At 38.1% G+C, this 14,321-nt stretch overlaps 1 protein-coding gene across 1 annotated transcript in view; it reads left to right on the top strand.

Moving 5' to 3' along the window:
• Positions 1-14,321, top strand: part of FSTL5 (follistatin like 5) — a gene marked incomplete at its 3' end in the record, with an annotated part of 780,165 nt that overhangs the window by 672,474 nt on the left and 93,370 nt on the right. Inside the window, exon 14 of the mRNA XM_004708783.2 lies at positions 1,333-1,482. Within this exon, the coding sequence (XP_004708840.2) occupies positions 1,333-1,482 (150 nt within the window). The remainder of the gene's footprint in view (positions 1-1,332; positions 1,483-14,321) is intronic.

Raw genomic sequence — 14,321 nt, forward strand, 5'->3', positions numbered from 1 at the left:
TGGCCATTAAATAACCATCTCATTTCAAGTTCCTCTGACTTCTGCATTATTCTTTCCATTTTGTACAGACTGCAATAGCAAAAATAAAAGATGTATTTATCTTATCAGTGACTACATGTAAAGTGTATTTTATATAACATCAGATGTTATTTGTATATAAAATAAATTCATAGGTGTTTTGATAATGTGAGCTGCTAATTTTGCTTCATTTTTCTTAAATGCAATGGTGAATGGGATGGCTGCTATAAAGATGACATTTGAAGAAGATCTAGAAAACAAAAGGAATGTTTTCTTTTCGCTTAGAAGGAAATGACTGGGATAAAGATATCTATGAAATTCAGCATCAGCTATCCATTATAAGACCTAGTGAAACTTTAGGGTGTGATTATCATTATATAAGTGTTTACCAGTATGCATAACTTTTATATTCAATTTAACTAATAGCCTACCTTGTAGAAGCCTTTCAAACTACAAATAAATTGAATGAATCAACAAACCAGTTCATTAGGAGAGGGAAAAAAGATAATGTGAAAGCAAATCAGAAAAAAGAAACAATGAGCCAAGTGGCATTTCTCGTTTAATGTTTAACATGATGGATCTCTCAGCATAATTTTCAAAGACTTCATGTCACTTCAGCATTCATAAAGTACAACAAAGGAGAAAATAGAGGACATTTTTCTCAGCTTAAATCACCTGTACAATCTTCAACTGTATAATCTTTAACTATAATATTTTATCATCAGATAAAAAGTTAATTTGCCTCTGACACCAAATTAAAATTATGTATCACATTGGATTAAAACAAAAACATCACGAATAGCCCTATACATATTGACTGCTTTCTCTAAACTTCTAATTCCCTTGAGCATTTGTAAGTTTTTGACAAAATATTGAGATGCTGGAGAGCACTGTGGATATGCCAGAGGGGCAGCCAGTGTTTGGGGAAGCTCTAATTTTACTCCACTGTAAAATTTACTCCACAGAAAAGAAGCTAGAGAAACAGAGGGGTCTTAGGGATACCATTGAATGCCTTATGTATAATTAGGGGTAAACCAATTATGTATAAATAATTAGTACTGAAAGAACTATATGCCACTAGAAAAATTAAAATAAATAAAGACATAATAGGTATTTTAAAGTGAGCTCAATTGTATTCATTTCTAATCACATTCAGTGGTTCAAAATATATCTCTATAAATCATGCTATAATAATGTCCATTTTATCTTAATGCCGAATGTAGTGTAGCAACAATCATGAATTTTATCCATAATACTGTGGTATCTGTCATATGATTTACATGTTTCATTCATTTTATGTTTCTTAAAATACAGGATGAAGTCTGTCCCAAAGCTGAAGGAGATGAAGTGCAGAGGTGTGTGTGGGCCTCGGCTGTCAATGTCAAAGACAAGTTTATTTACGTTGCCCAGCCAACTTTGGACAGAGTTCTCCTTGTGGATGTGCAGTCCCAAAAAGTTGTCCAGGTACTAATTAATCTTCCTTTTAAAAATAATTGTTTAAAAATTGAAGTTAATGTAATATTTCCTCTTTGTAGCTACTGTATTATCAGTTGAGCATTTTTGATAGCTAATTTTATTTCTTTAAGACTGGAAAATCTTTTAATTTTTAAAAGCCCTCTGCTTTCCTTGAAATTTATGAATTAGAAAATTAGTTCACTTATTTTTTTGCTTTCGGAAATTAACTATATGGGCATCTGGTAATATTAAAGCGAGTAGTTCCAATCTCTACTATGATCGCTTGCTCTGCCTGGAGCCAAGAGTAGTTCAGTCAAAGATGATCACTAAACTCACTGCTACAGAGTCAGTGCCGGTTCACAGAGACCGTGTTGACAGAGTAGAGCTGTCCCTGCGAGATTCTGAGACTATAAATTGGGGAGAAAGCCCAGGCTTCCTCCAGGGCAGTGGCTGATGGCATCCAACTACTGGCCTTCATTTAGGAGCACAACGTGTAACCTCTACAAGAACAAGGCTCCTCTGTCAAAGATAAAAGATTCTGATTGTTTGGTTTTTAAAGCGTCATGCAAAATATAAGGGTTAAATATTTCTTGTCTAATAGCTGCAATAGAAGGCTCCCCTCGAATATTTTACTTTAGTTGGCTTTACTAGAAGGTAGTAAAGCAAGCCAAGCCATATGACCACAGGTCAATAATAAAGAAAATATCTCCAATAAATATTGCTATGGTCACATTTGTATGATCTTCTGGCTTGACATTTATGACTTGAACCACTAACTTTTTGGTTTCTCCTAAATCCACATCTGGGAAATGTGAAAAATTCGGTAAAACTCAGCTGTACAGTTACCAACTTTCAGAGCACAATATGCACCTATATGCAGTCTGGCCTCAGTGTCAGGGTCCTAATGTACTAGGGAATATTGATTCTCATTTCAGTAGAAATATACTTTCCATGGTTTCATGAGCTAAATAGCATCTGTTAAGTGGTGGCAATAAAGAAAAACATCACATGAAGCTAAGGATTGCATTATTTAATGTACATAAAACATTAATAGCATGGCTAAGTATATGGATGTATGTTATACTTGTTTGCTATCACAACTTCAATGGAACAATGAGATCTAACTATTGCTTACATATATGTATGCATTTTGTTTCGATATATGGCTGATAGAGACTCCTGAAGTAGCTTGTACTCCTTCCTATCGTAATTCCTGACAAGAAACAGAATATCTGCTAAGTAGTTTAAAGTTAGAGTCTTCTCTATCCTTACTCTGATCCAATGCCCCTAAACAATTTCATGTGAATTCATTCATCTATTCGTTCACTTTGCCACCCATCTTCTGTACATTATTGAGTGTCTGTGTTTGTTCCCACAAATGAAAGAAGAAACAGATTCCTACTAGAAAGCCTGGGTAACTGCAGGGCTACAAGTTTACAGTGGATGGGCACTTAGTGGTTCTCGTGCTAATATTAGAATGAAGCATAAGACCAGGAATAAAAAGATGTATGGTCGTTCGACCAGAAAACTCCAGTGCCTGTAGGGTTACACGTTACCATGGATACCCAATCTAATGGTCCCATGTAGAGCATCAGAACCAGTTGCACTGACTATTTCATTTTATAGCATTCTGAGAGTTAAATCAAACATCCACCTTCTTTTCGGACACTACTTATAACAACCCCCCACTATTTATTTCTCTGTTAATTTTTGGCATCCATTATCCATATGCCTCAGTTATCTAGTGTTGCTATAATTGAAATACCAAAGAGGGTGTCCTGAGCAAATAAAAACATTTTTTCCTCACAGTTTATGAGGCTAGAAGTCTGAACGCACAGTGTGATTCTAGAAAAGACCCCTCTCTCTGTCGGCCTTGTGAGGAGAATCTTGTCTCTTCGACCTGCTCCTGGGGTATCTTCTTGTGTCTTGGCATCTCTTTCCCCATCTCCTTCTCTCACTTGCTTGTTTCATCTCCATACTATCGCAAAAGAGATTAATTAAAGATTTATTTTGCACTAATCCTGAATTATTAACACGAGGCATACAACCCATTCCACAAAGTAAATTGTAACCATAGACAAAGCTATAGTTTACAGCGCATATTTTGTGGGCATACAATTCAGTCCATGACATTCTACCCTTTGGCTTACACAAGGCATTCCCTCGTCCCCTTAAAAACCACATTTAGTATGTTAACTCATGCCAGAAGTATTAAGCCAACCCCAGGTTTAAACTATCATCTTCTCTGAAGCATCTGAATAAAAAAATGAGTGAGATATTTGACATATTCCATCTTGAGGGAAAAGAACTCTTCATTTGAGAACTTGTGCAATCCAGAGTACAGGTTATCCTCTTCCAAAATACACTGAAAGCAGACACACCAGATAGACATCCATTGCAAATAGGGTAAATGCAAGGAGAAAATGGGATCCGATACCAAGGTCAAAATCCTGTGGAACAGACACTTGAAGATAATGATCTATTCTTTGAGATCATCTGAGCAATACCCCACCTCCAGACTCTGCACTGTTTCCATGCTCTCTGGAAGTTGAATGAAAGCTCCTTTGCCAAGGGCTCCAGGTTTCACTAACAGAACAGAACCTGCTCCCATTGCTTCAGGCAGCCCCCCTTTCCTAGTTCAGGGGATCCTTGGGGATATCAGTGGCTAAGCATTGTACTGCTAATCACAAGATCAATGGTTCAAGCCCACAATCTGCTCCTGAGAGTGAAAGATGCAGCTATCAGCTCTCATAAACATCACAGCCTAGGGAACCCATGGTAGGAGCCCAGACAGCATCGTGGGTACCAGTTGGGCTGCGATCCACATGGTCAGTAATTCAGGATCAGTAGCAGCCTCTCAGGAGAAAGACTGGACTGTCTACTCTCATAAACAGTGACCGTCTGGGGAGCCCACAGGGGTCACTCTGAGTCAGCCTGACTCCAAGCCAGTGAGTGTGGCGTTTGAGTTTTGGAGTAAACCTTAGGAGGTAGCATTTGAGTAAGAGCCAACGGCACAGAACAGAGAAGTTCAAGCTGCATTGACCGCATTAGCTAAACACAAGGCACCAGGAATTGATGGGATACCAATTGTCTTAGTCTGAGTACTTTAGAGAAACAAATCCACAGAAACTCATGTATAAGAGAGAGTTTTATATAAAGATTAAGTGCACAGCAAGAAAACATCCCCACCCAGTGCTGCCCAAGCCCACAAGTCCAGCATTAACCCATATGTCTGACACCAATCCACAAAGCCCTCCTCCATCTCACAAAACACACACAGTGGCACCGACTGCAGGAGGAAAGCCGAGTCAGTGAACGTGTAAGCATTTCAGTGCTGGCAGGGGTCTCCACACTGCTGCTCCAGCACTCAGGGCTGCTTCAGGGTAGGTCCATGAGTCTCCTTGGGGATGTCTTTCAGGAAGTGGCCTTGCAAGCTGAAGCAGGGAACTGGCTAAGGCAGCTGCACCCTGGTTCAATCATTACAAAGCAAGAGACCCTAGATCTCGAAAGGCAAGGCTCACCGAGCCATTTATCTCCACCCTTCAGTAACCCCACATGTGTTTATCGGCCATGTTGACACGATAAACTTTAACTACATCACCGATTGAAATGTTTCAACAAGCTGGTCAAACACTGGACACACTTACCCATCTATGCCAAGAAATTTGGAAGACAGCTAATTGGCCAAAGACTGGAAGAGATTATTAAGAGTACCCATTCCAAAGAAAGGGGACTCAATAATGCTCAGATTATGGAACAATATCATCGATATTACATGCAGACAATGTTTCCTGAAGATCATCCAGCAAGGTTGCAACACTCCATTATTAGGGAGCTGCCAGAGAAGAGGACACGTAATAGGGAGATTATTGCTGATGCTGGATGGATCTTGGCTAAAAGCAGAGATTACCAGGAAGATGTTTACTTATGTTTTATTGATGACACCAAGGCATTTGACTGTGCACATCATCACAATCTATGGATAGTCTTGAGAAGAATGGGGACATTTTATTGTGCTCATCAGGAATTTGGACACGGATCGAGAGGCAGAACGAAGTATATTGCGTGGTTTAAAATTAAGAAAAATGTGTATCAGGAGTGTATCCTCTCCCCATATTTAGTCGATCTGTATATTGCTGTTGTCGTCAGGTGCCATCGAGTCAGCTCCGACCACAGGTACCTTATACACAACAGAACAAAGCCCTGCAGTTTCCTGTGCCACCCTCACAATTGTCCCTGTGCCTGAGTGCATTGATGCAGCCCCTGCATTGATCCGTCTCCTCAATGGCCTTCCTCATTGTCACAGCCCCTCCCCTTTAGCAAACATGACGTTCTTCTCCAGGGACTGGTCTCTCCTGACAACATGTCCAAAGTCTGTAAGACAAAGACTTGACCTTCTTGCCTCTATGGAGCACAGTAACCTTACTTCTTCTCATCAGATCAGTTTGGCTGTTTGGCCATCCATGCCACTTTCAGTGTTCTGCGCCAGCACCACAAGTGAAAAGCAACTGTTCTTCTATAAGCTTCCTTATTCAGTGTCCAACATTTTTATTCAATCCAGATGCTCTGATTATTTTTTCACAATATAGCTTGTAGCTATACATGAGGTTGAAACTATGGAAACTCTATTGAATAAGGTAAAAGAGAGGAACTGATACCAAGGGGTCAAGTAGAAAGAAAATGTTTTGGAAATGATGATGGCATCATATACAAGTGTGCTTGACATAATTGATGTACGGAATGTTATAAGAGCTGTAAGAGCCGCAAGTAAAATTATTTCTAAAAAAAAGAAAAGAAAACTATTTATAGCTTTACTCTGTGTGCTGAGCAAATAAGCAGAGATGCTGGATTATATGAAGAAGCAACAAACATCAGATTTGAAAAAGGCTGATTAATAACCTGTAATATTCAGAGGACACATGCTTGCTGAAAGTGAAGAAGGATTGAAGCACTTGCTGATCACCCAGGATTATAGCCTTATGTACAGATTACAAATCATTGTAAAGTATAGCAAAATCCTCAAACCTACACCAATAGAAAGCAGCATGATACATGGAGAAAACATTGACATTGTCAGGATTTTGCCTTGCATGGATCTGCTCTCGATGCTCCTGGCATCAGCAGTAAAGAGATTACAAAACACATTACATTGGGTAAATCTGCGGCAAATGTGTTCAAGAGAAAAGCCATTACTTTGAAGACTAAGGTACCCAAACCATGGTGTTCTCCATTGCCTCAGATGCAAGTAAAAGTTGGACATAGAGTAAGAACACTTAAGAAGAATCCATGCATGTGGATTGTGGCAATGGAGAAGAATACGGAAAGTACCCTGGAGGACCACCACCACAAAGAGATCTGTATTGGAAGAAGTGAGGTCAGAGTGCCCCTTAGAGTCAAGGATGGCAAGACTTCATCTACATACGTTGGACATATGATCAGGAGAGACCAGTCCCTGGAGAAGGACCTCGTGTTTGATAAAGTGGAGCGCAGCATCACAGACACATGCCCTCGATGAGGCGAATTGACACCGTGGCTGCATCGCTGGGCTCAAGCATAGGAGCAATTGTGAGCATACTGCAGGGCTAAGCAGGGCTTAGTTCCGTTAGTTATAGGTTGGCTGTGAGGTGAAACGGAATTGATGGCACCTTACAACACCAACAGCAACAACTTTGATCTACTACTTGACAATAAAAGTATTAAAAATGTCACCTAATAAAAGATCGACTATCAATAATGAGAATAAAGTCTACATTTTAAGCTTGAGACTTTTTGAAAAGTGAAAACTAAGGTTACAAATATCAGTGAGATTGTTTAAATATTGTACAGCCCTTAGCATATAAGCATGAAAAGGGATGATTTGCTATGTAATGTTAAGATTTCTCATGTTATTCAATAATGGTAGTAATATTTGTTAGGTTGCTGTATGTTCTATTACTTTCGTTTATTAAATTTCAAATGTGTTCAAGGAGAGAATAAAATTCAAATCGACAATTTATATAAACAAATACAGTAGAAAAAGATACCAAAAAATAAAAATACAAAACAAGAAAAGTTAAAATTAATGAAAACTTCCCAAGTACTATCAAGTCAACTTACAGTGACCTCTAGAGGCTGCTTTGCAGAGCCGTAAGTCTTGACGGAGAAGCCTTGGTTGGTTGGGCTGCTAACCTCAGCAAGGTCATCATTTGAAACAACCATCCACCTCACAGGAGAAAGACAGGGCATTCTGTTCTCCAAACCCACTACAGTCTTTGGTTCTCCAAAGCCAAAGGGGCAGTTCTAGCCTGTTCGATAGGATCCCTATGAGTTGGATGTGACTTGATGGATGTGAGTTGAGTAGCTGAGTTGGGGTTGGATTCTGTTCCTGGGTGAGCTGAGTATTTGAATTTTAATCTATATGGGAAAAGATAGCCTCATCCTTTTCCCGAAGAGTGGCTGGTGACTTTGAACTTCTTATATTGCAGTTATCTGAAACTTAAAATGGTAGATTAGAATCAAATATGCCCATTAAATTAAATTAACAATAAATATGTCCATCATTACAGTAATAGATAATGGGCCTAAATAACTAGCTGAAAGGGAAAAAAGATATTGGTATTAATAAATGATAATCTAGCTACATGCAGATTATCATTTAAAAACCAAAAACCAAAAGCAACTCAAACATCACTAGTGACCCTGTTGTTGGACAGAGTAAAATGGTCCCTGTAAGTTTCTGAGTCTGTAACTCTTTATGGGAGTTGATAGCCCCGTCTTTCTCCAGTGGAACAGCTAGTGGGTTCGAACTGCTGACCTTGTGGTTAGCAGTCTGTGTTAGGCTGGATTTACTAGAGAAACAAATCCAGGGGCACTCATATTTGTATAAGGAAGAGTTATATATCAAAAAGTTTTATATGTTAGCAAAGCATCCCAGCCAGTCCAACTTTATGATACTAGTCCATAAGTTCCTCTTCAGCGTCACACAGGCACATGCAATGATGCGGAGTGCAGGAAAATCACAGGCTGGTGGGTACAAGGTTGTGTGGATCCAATAGCACAATTCATCACAGGGCTCTGGCAGATCTCCGAGGGGTTCACCAGCAGGAAAGTGAAGTCAGAGAACGAGGGGAGGATTCAAGGGCCCTCCTTATGAGAAGACCATGCCTACTAGGGGGTACCATCAGGCTGTGACTTGATTGATAGACCCCACCCCTATACTTTTAAAAACCTTCAACATGAAATTATGTTGCTACCACATACCATCCTTTGTCAACTTGACACCTTTATACAACCCTTTAGCCATATATAATTTTTAAACAAAACAATAAGAAAATATTTGTGCCATACAGGATAAAACTGAAATGCTTACAATCAAAATGTGCCAGTCTCATTAAACATAATATTCTATGTTTAACTAAACAAAAATGGGCTATGCCTAACAATTGCAGTTACGTGAATTCCTACACCATAATTCTGTCAAAATATTTCCCACCAATGAAAGCTTGTAAGCGGGCCACTGCAGGCCGTTATCAACCCATTTTGGGTGTTCCGTTCCTACCTAGCCTTTCTGTCACCTCTGTGCTGTGAGGAGCCGAGCATGTTCTCTGATGTGAAGAACCTTCATTCCAGTTGGAACTTTTGAGTCCACATTGATAAACAAAGTCAAATCAGGACAGGTCATCCATAAAGTCAGCAACAATATATACCACTTCACAAGCTCACATATCTTCATCTGGTCGGGTTCTGGTTAATTCAATGTGGGCGGCCACGCTTAGACCCACTAGGCTGCCCATTGGCCGCCTCGCCTTTCAACCTTGGGCCCTGTCAGAAATTCTCAGCAACTTGATAGGACAGGGTAGAACAGCCCCCTGTGAGTTTCTGGGACTGTAACTGAGGGAGGGAAACTTTGGGATTATGGAGGCTACGGAATCCCTTGATGACAACAATGAGAGTAGCAGCTGTAATGATTTGGGCCTTTTTGTGACAGTTTGTTGTATACCATTGTAAAGATCACCTTCGTTTATGAAATGAGAATTTCTATACTTGTTGCATTCAGCCTGGATGCCTATTCACTAATTGCCCTCGAGTTGATTTTGAATCATAATGGCCCAATATAGCAGAATAGAAATGCCCCTTAGGGTTTTTGAGAGTGTACTTCTTTTCAGAACTAGACAGCTCCGTTTGTCTTTCTTGCAGTGGCTGGTAGGTTTGAACTGCCCATCTGTGATTTACCGCCTAAAGTGTAAGCACTGAAGTAACTTCCTGAAGCCTAAAACCCACTACTATTGAGTAATTTCCAATACAGTTCCTAGATTAAATCTTGACTGGAACTTAACAGACTCATCTTTCTCCCCAAGAGCTGCTGGTGGATTTAAACCACATTTCAATTAGCAGCCTCTTGTTGACTGCGACTAGCAACCTCCAATGGTAGACTTAGGCTACTGATGCATTTGAGGTTTCTTTTAAAACAAAATGTGTGATCTTTTCCACTCAATTCTTTGTGATCACTGTGAGTCAGAATCAGTTCAAAGGCGTTGGATTATTATGTGATGAGATATGGTAAGGGGGTAAGTATTCAACTGTTAAAAGGTCAGCCATTCTTACTTACTAGCTTATTTGCAAGAGAAAGATGTGGAATTCTGTTTCCATAAATAGTCCACTGCCTTAGAATTGATCCCAGCACACAGTGGCCCTGTTGGACAGAATGGTACTGCCTCTGAAGTTTACAGAAGCAGACTCCCTGGTCTTTCTCACACACACAAACAAGAATTTGATTACTTAGCTCACTTGTCCACCAAACATTTCTACTCTGTCCTAAAGGCTACTTATGATTCAAATCCGATGACTTGGCAACAGGTGTGGTTTGGTTTAGATCGGTGTTATGTGAGCATTAGTCTACAATAGCATATAAAATGACAGATTTAAGTTGAATTATGGTTAGCCTACTGATTATTCTTTTATACTTCAAAATACTTATCTTACAACATTAAATTAAAAACATATTTCTTAATTTTCAAAATATCCTGTACTTTAGAGCTCTGTAATATGTTAATAATCCTAGAAAATGGAGCTTGAAAAATGTAGAAAGAGAATATTTCAACCTAGTGCATTCACAACATTCAGAAAATCACCTCTACCTGTGATTTAAGCCTTGGTTGGTATCTAAGAACAGAGAGCCCTGCATTTGAAATTTAAATCAAAATGTAAAGTTAGTTTTACAAAACGAAGTGCAAAAGTTGTTTTGGGAATATTTACTCAATTGAGGCCGGATTTTAAAAACTTCTTCTTTGTATACAATGAGCTTTGGTGGCACATTGGTTGCAGTGCTGGGCTGGTACTTGGAAGCACCGTGGAGCCGTCTGCTCTGTCTTCTGGGGTCATGATGAACTGGAGTTTAATCAAAACTACGGCAACACCCTTAGTTTTCTGGGTTTTCATTTTCTTTGATTCTAAATGATGTAACGCCTCCTGTTCACTCTATCCTCTTTACTTATTTTTTTCTCATCAGAGTGTATGATGCAGAGACAACTAACACCCCTCGCTATATGGTAAATTCAGTTATTCGTCTCCAGAAAAACACAAGAGATACTGTAGTTAAAGTCCAACATCAAAATGCCCTTTTCTTTAACAGACATAAAAAGAGAAAGAAAACAACAATGTGGCACTTTTAAAATTTTAATCTTTCGCTCTTGCTCTTTTTAAGCCAGTTAAATTAAGTCCTTGGTATTTCATCTTCTTTTATCTCAGGAAAATAAATATATTCCTGACCTTTTTAATGTATTTGATTATGTGGATGGGTAGTTAATGCATATGTGAGACTACACAGTTTAAAATGTGAACTGAGCTTGAAACATTTTATCATTAAAATATTTTCTTTTTTAAAAAATATTTTCTTGATAAAAATATTTTATATATTTTGAGAAATAGGAGAATTCTTGTATACTTGTTTTGGGAGATACATAGAAATAATCATTATCTTCAATGAAAAACTAAAGGGTCACACTTTTTTTTTTTAACTGCAATGAATCACCTCACTGAAGCCTTAAACGTCAAACTGTTTCACTTACTGCTCTCCTTCCTATTAAACGTTTTGTCAGACTGACAGGACAGGAGCTGTTTTCTGTATAAAAGATTAGTAAACAACTGACCTCATTTTGTCCTCCATAGAGCAAAATCTCTTTCTGCTTGGATGCAGACGTGGCTTATACTCACACCGCCAGAGAATTCTTAAGTATCATCAGTGGTCTTCTCCAGCCGTTAGCACATTATCTTGAGATTCTACATCATTAGTTTAAATTAGGTTCACTTAATTAGCCAGCTGGCCCTCTCCTTGTCAGACTGATAAACAAGCTGTGCTTCACTGTACCTTCATGTCAAACCAACCCCCAAGTTCTGTGTTTCATTTTTATTTTATTTCACTTTTACAAAATAAGCTGCCTTTTTTTTCCCCCGCATTGTTTTTTTTTTTTAATCATTTTATTAGGGGCTCATACAACTCTTATCACAATCCACATGATAATACAACTGGTCCTTGACCAATGTGTCATGAATTTGAAATCTGTTGTTACTGTTTTTCATCTGAAGGAATCTTGATGAATGTGTGTACCACTGTGTACTCTGTGAGTGAGTCCTGGTGGAACAGTGGTTAAAGCTCTCAGAAGGTAACCCTAAGGTTGGTAGTTCCAACCCATGAGCCCGCCATGGGGAATAGATGTAGTAGTCTGCTCCCAGAAAGAGTTACATCCTTGAAAATCCTGAGTCAGTTCCGTTCTATCCCACAGGGTCCTTGAAATTAGGAACCCACAAGATGGTAATGGATTTGGTTTGGGCTTATGTAGTTTGCAATAATAAAAGGATTAATATTTGCCTATCAACAAAGGGAAAATTATAAGTAAATTATATCCTTAAATTATGTTTAAAAATATAAAGATAAACAAAATAGCTTTTGTAAGCACTTTTGTAAAGCTATAAGATATGGAAAATTAATTTTGATATATAATAAGGTATATTTAAACATTTAAAAAAGAAACAGTAATATATTAATATGTAAAACTCTGAAATAGCACATTTCTGAAAAATTAATAAATGTATAATCTAGGACCTAAATTTCTAAATAATTACAATTAAATCACTATCATTTTGACATAGTGTTTTTTGAAAGGATCATTTATGAAAATACTGAATAATTCTATATTTAATGAGAAGGATCATGTTTTAATGACTTGAGTAATACAGTAACAAAGCAGTGTCCAATATATGACAATATCTAGTAGTAGTCACTATCTAAGACAAATGTCAACACATAGAATTAGAATATCTTAATCAAAAAGAAAAACTTCCACAGGATACAATAGATCAGAATTGATCCACTCTGTCTTATTAGGGTGGGGGTTAAATCATGAGCTAAAATTGAGTCTCATTTCATAGACTTCTCAAGGCAAAACTTGAGAACAATTTTTCTTACAAATATTATTAGCATTGAAACACAAATGTAGATGAGACAAACTTTGTATGTAGGTTATCTGAGGTAAAAAAATGACCAAATAACCAAAATATTTATACTTTAGTATATTCCTGAATAGTGTAACTAAATATTCAACATAATTAAATTTCCAATTCTTCATGAATTAAACGGATGATGTCTTACAGATGCAAAAATTATCTCCAGAGGGGAGTGAGTTCGACTCAGGGGAGGTGAAAGATTATGTGTTTAAGGAACAAAATATTTATGTATTTTTATTTAAGAGATTTCTTATTACATTTTACTCACCCCAGTCAAGTTCATTCTCCATTGAGTTCATTCCAACTCACAGAAACCCTATAGGATAGAAGAGAACCGACCTATAGGGTTTCCACAAGTTATCCGACAGTACCAGAGAGTATTAGGTTGTAAACCTGTGTAAAGGAGTCTGTGTGGCATAGGGGCTACAAATGGAGCAGCTAGCCATGAGGACAGCAGTCCAGAGCCATCCATTGCTTTGAGGGGGAAGATGAGGCTGCTGCTCCTTCCAAGATTCGAGTCTCATCAACTCCACGGGCAGTTCCACTCTGTCTTACAGGGTAGCTGTGCGTTTGGAACCAACTTGAGGGCAGTGAATTTTGTTACTCGAGGCACATTTAATATACAAATAATATTATATTCCTGAGTTTATCTCTCTGTGAGATGATTTATCACCTAGTGGATATGAGCTATCTTGAGGGAAAAGTGACAGTTGCGCAATCTTGTATTTACTAAGGGGAAAATAATAGTACCTAGCTGACCCCACCAAAGACATTTTCTTGAAGATTCAATTAAAATTATCAGCAAGAGTAAAATTATAAGAACAAAGCTTGGCACATCATAAGTCTGGTTCATGATATGATTCTTTTTGTAAATAAATAATCATAATGTTTTAGCATCTTGAATGAAATGTACTTTTATCAATTAAGTAGATTTAGAGGTTCATAAGTAATTAATTCATTAAGCAATATATACTGAGCACTACTATTTATTTTAAATCCACCAGCTGTTTCAGGAGATGAAATGTCTGGGTATCTACACACTTAATGAATACAATCTAGAAAAACCTTGGGAGGGGGATTTATACTCTGTCATACAGGTTCAGATCAACTCAAAAACATGGAACAACTAGGTATTGCTCTAAATGTGGAGGTCTTACCAAGCAACCTTAACAAACAAAACAACAAAAATGCATTCCCTGCTTTATTTGAACCTTGGATAAACTGACAATTAAAAATGCTAACTATACAGTGAACCCTCGCCACTTCGCGCTTCGACTTCCGCGGCTTCACTCTCGCGGTTTTTGCGTAACAGCGCATGCTCTGTCATTACTGCCACTGATTGGCTCATACTGTACACGCTTCTGTCT

This window comes from Echinops telfairi, unplaced genomic scaffold (assembly GCF_000313985.2).
Source record: "Echinops telfairi isolate 266 unplaced genomic scaffold, ASM31398v2 ScPeMD7_5868;HRSCAF=6743_0, whole genome shotgun sequence".
In the NCBI taxonomy this organism is placed as follows: domain Eukaryota; kingdom Metazoa; phylum Chordata; class Mammalia; order Afrosoricida; family Tenrecidae; genus Echinops; species Echinops telfairi.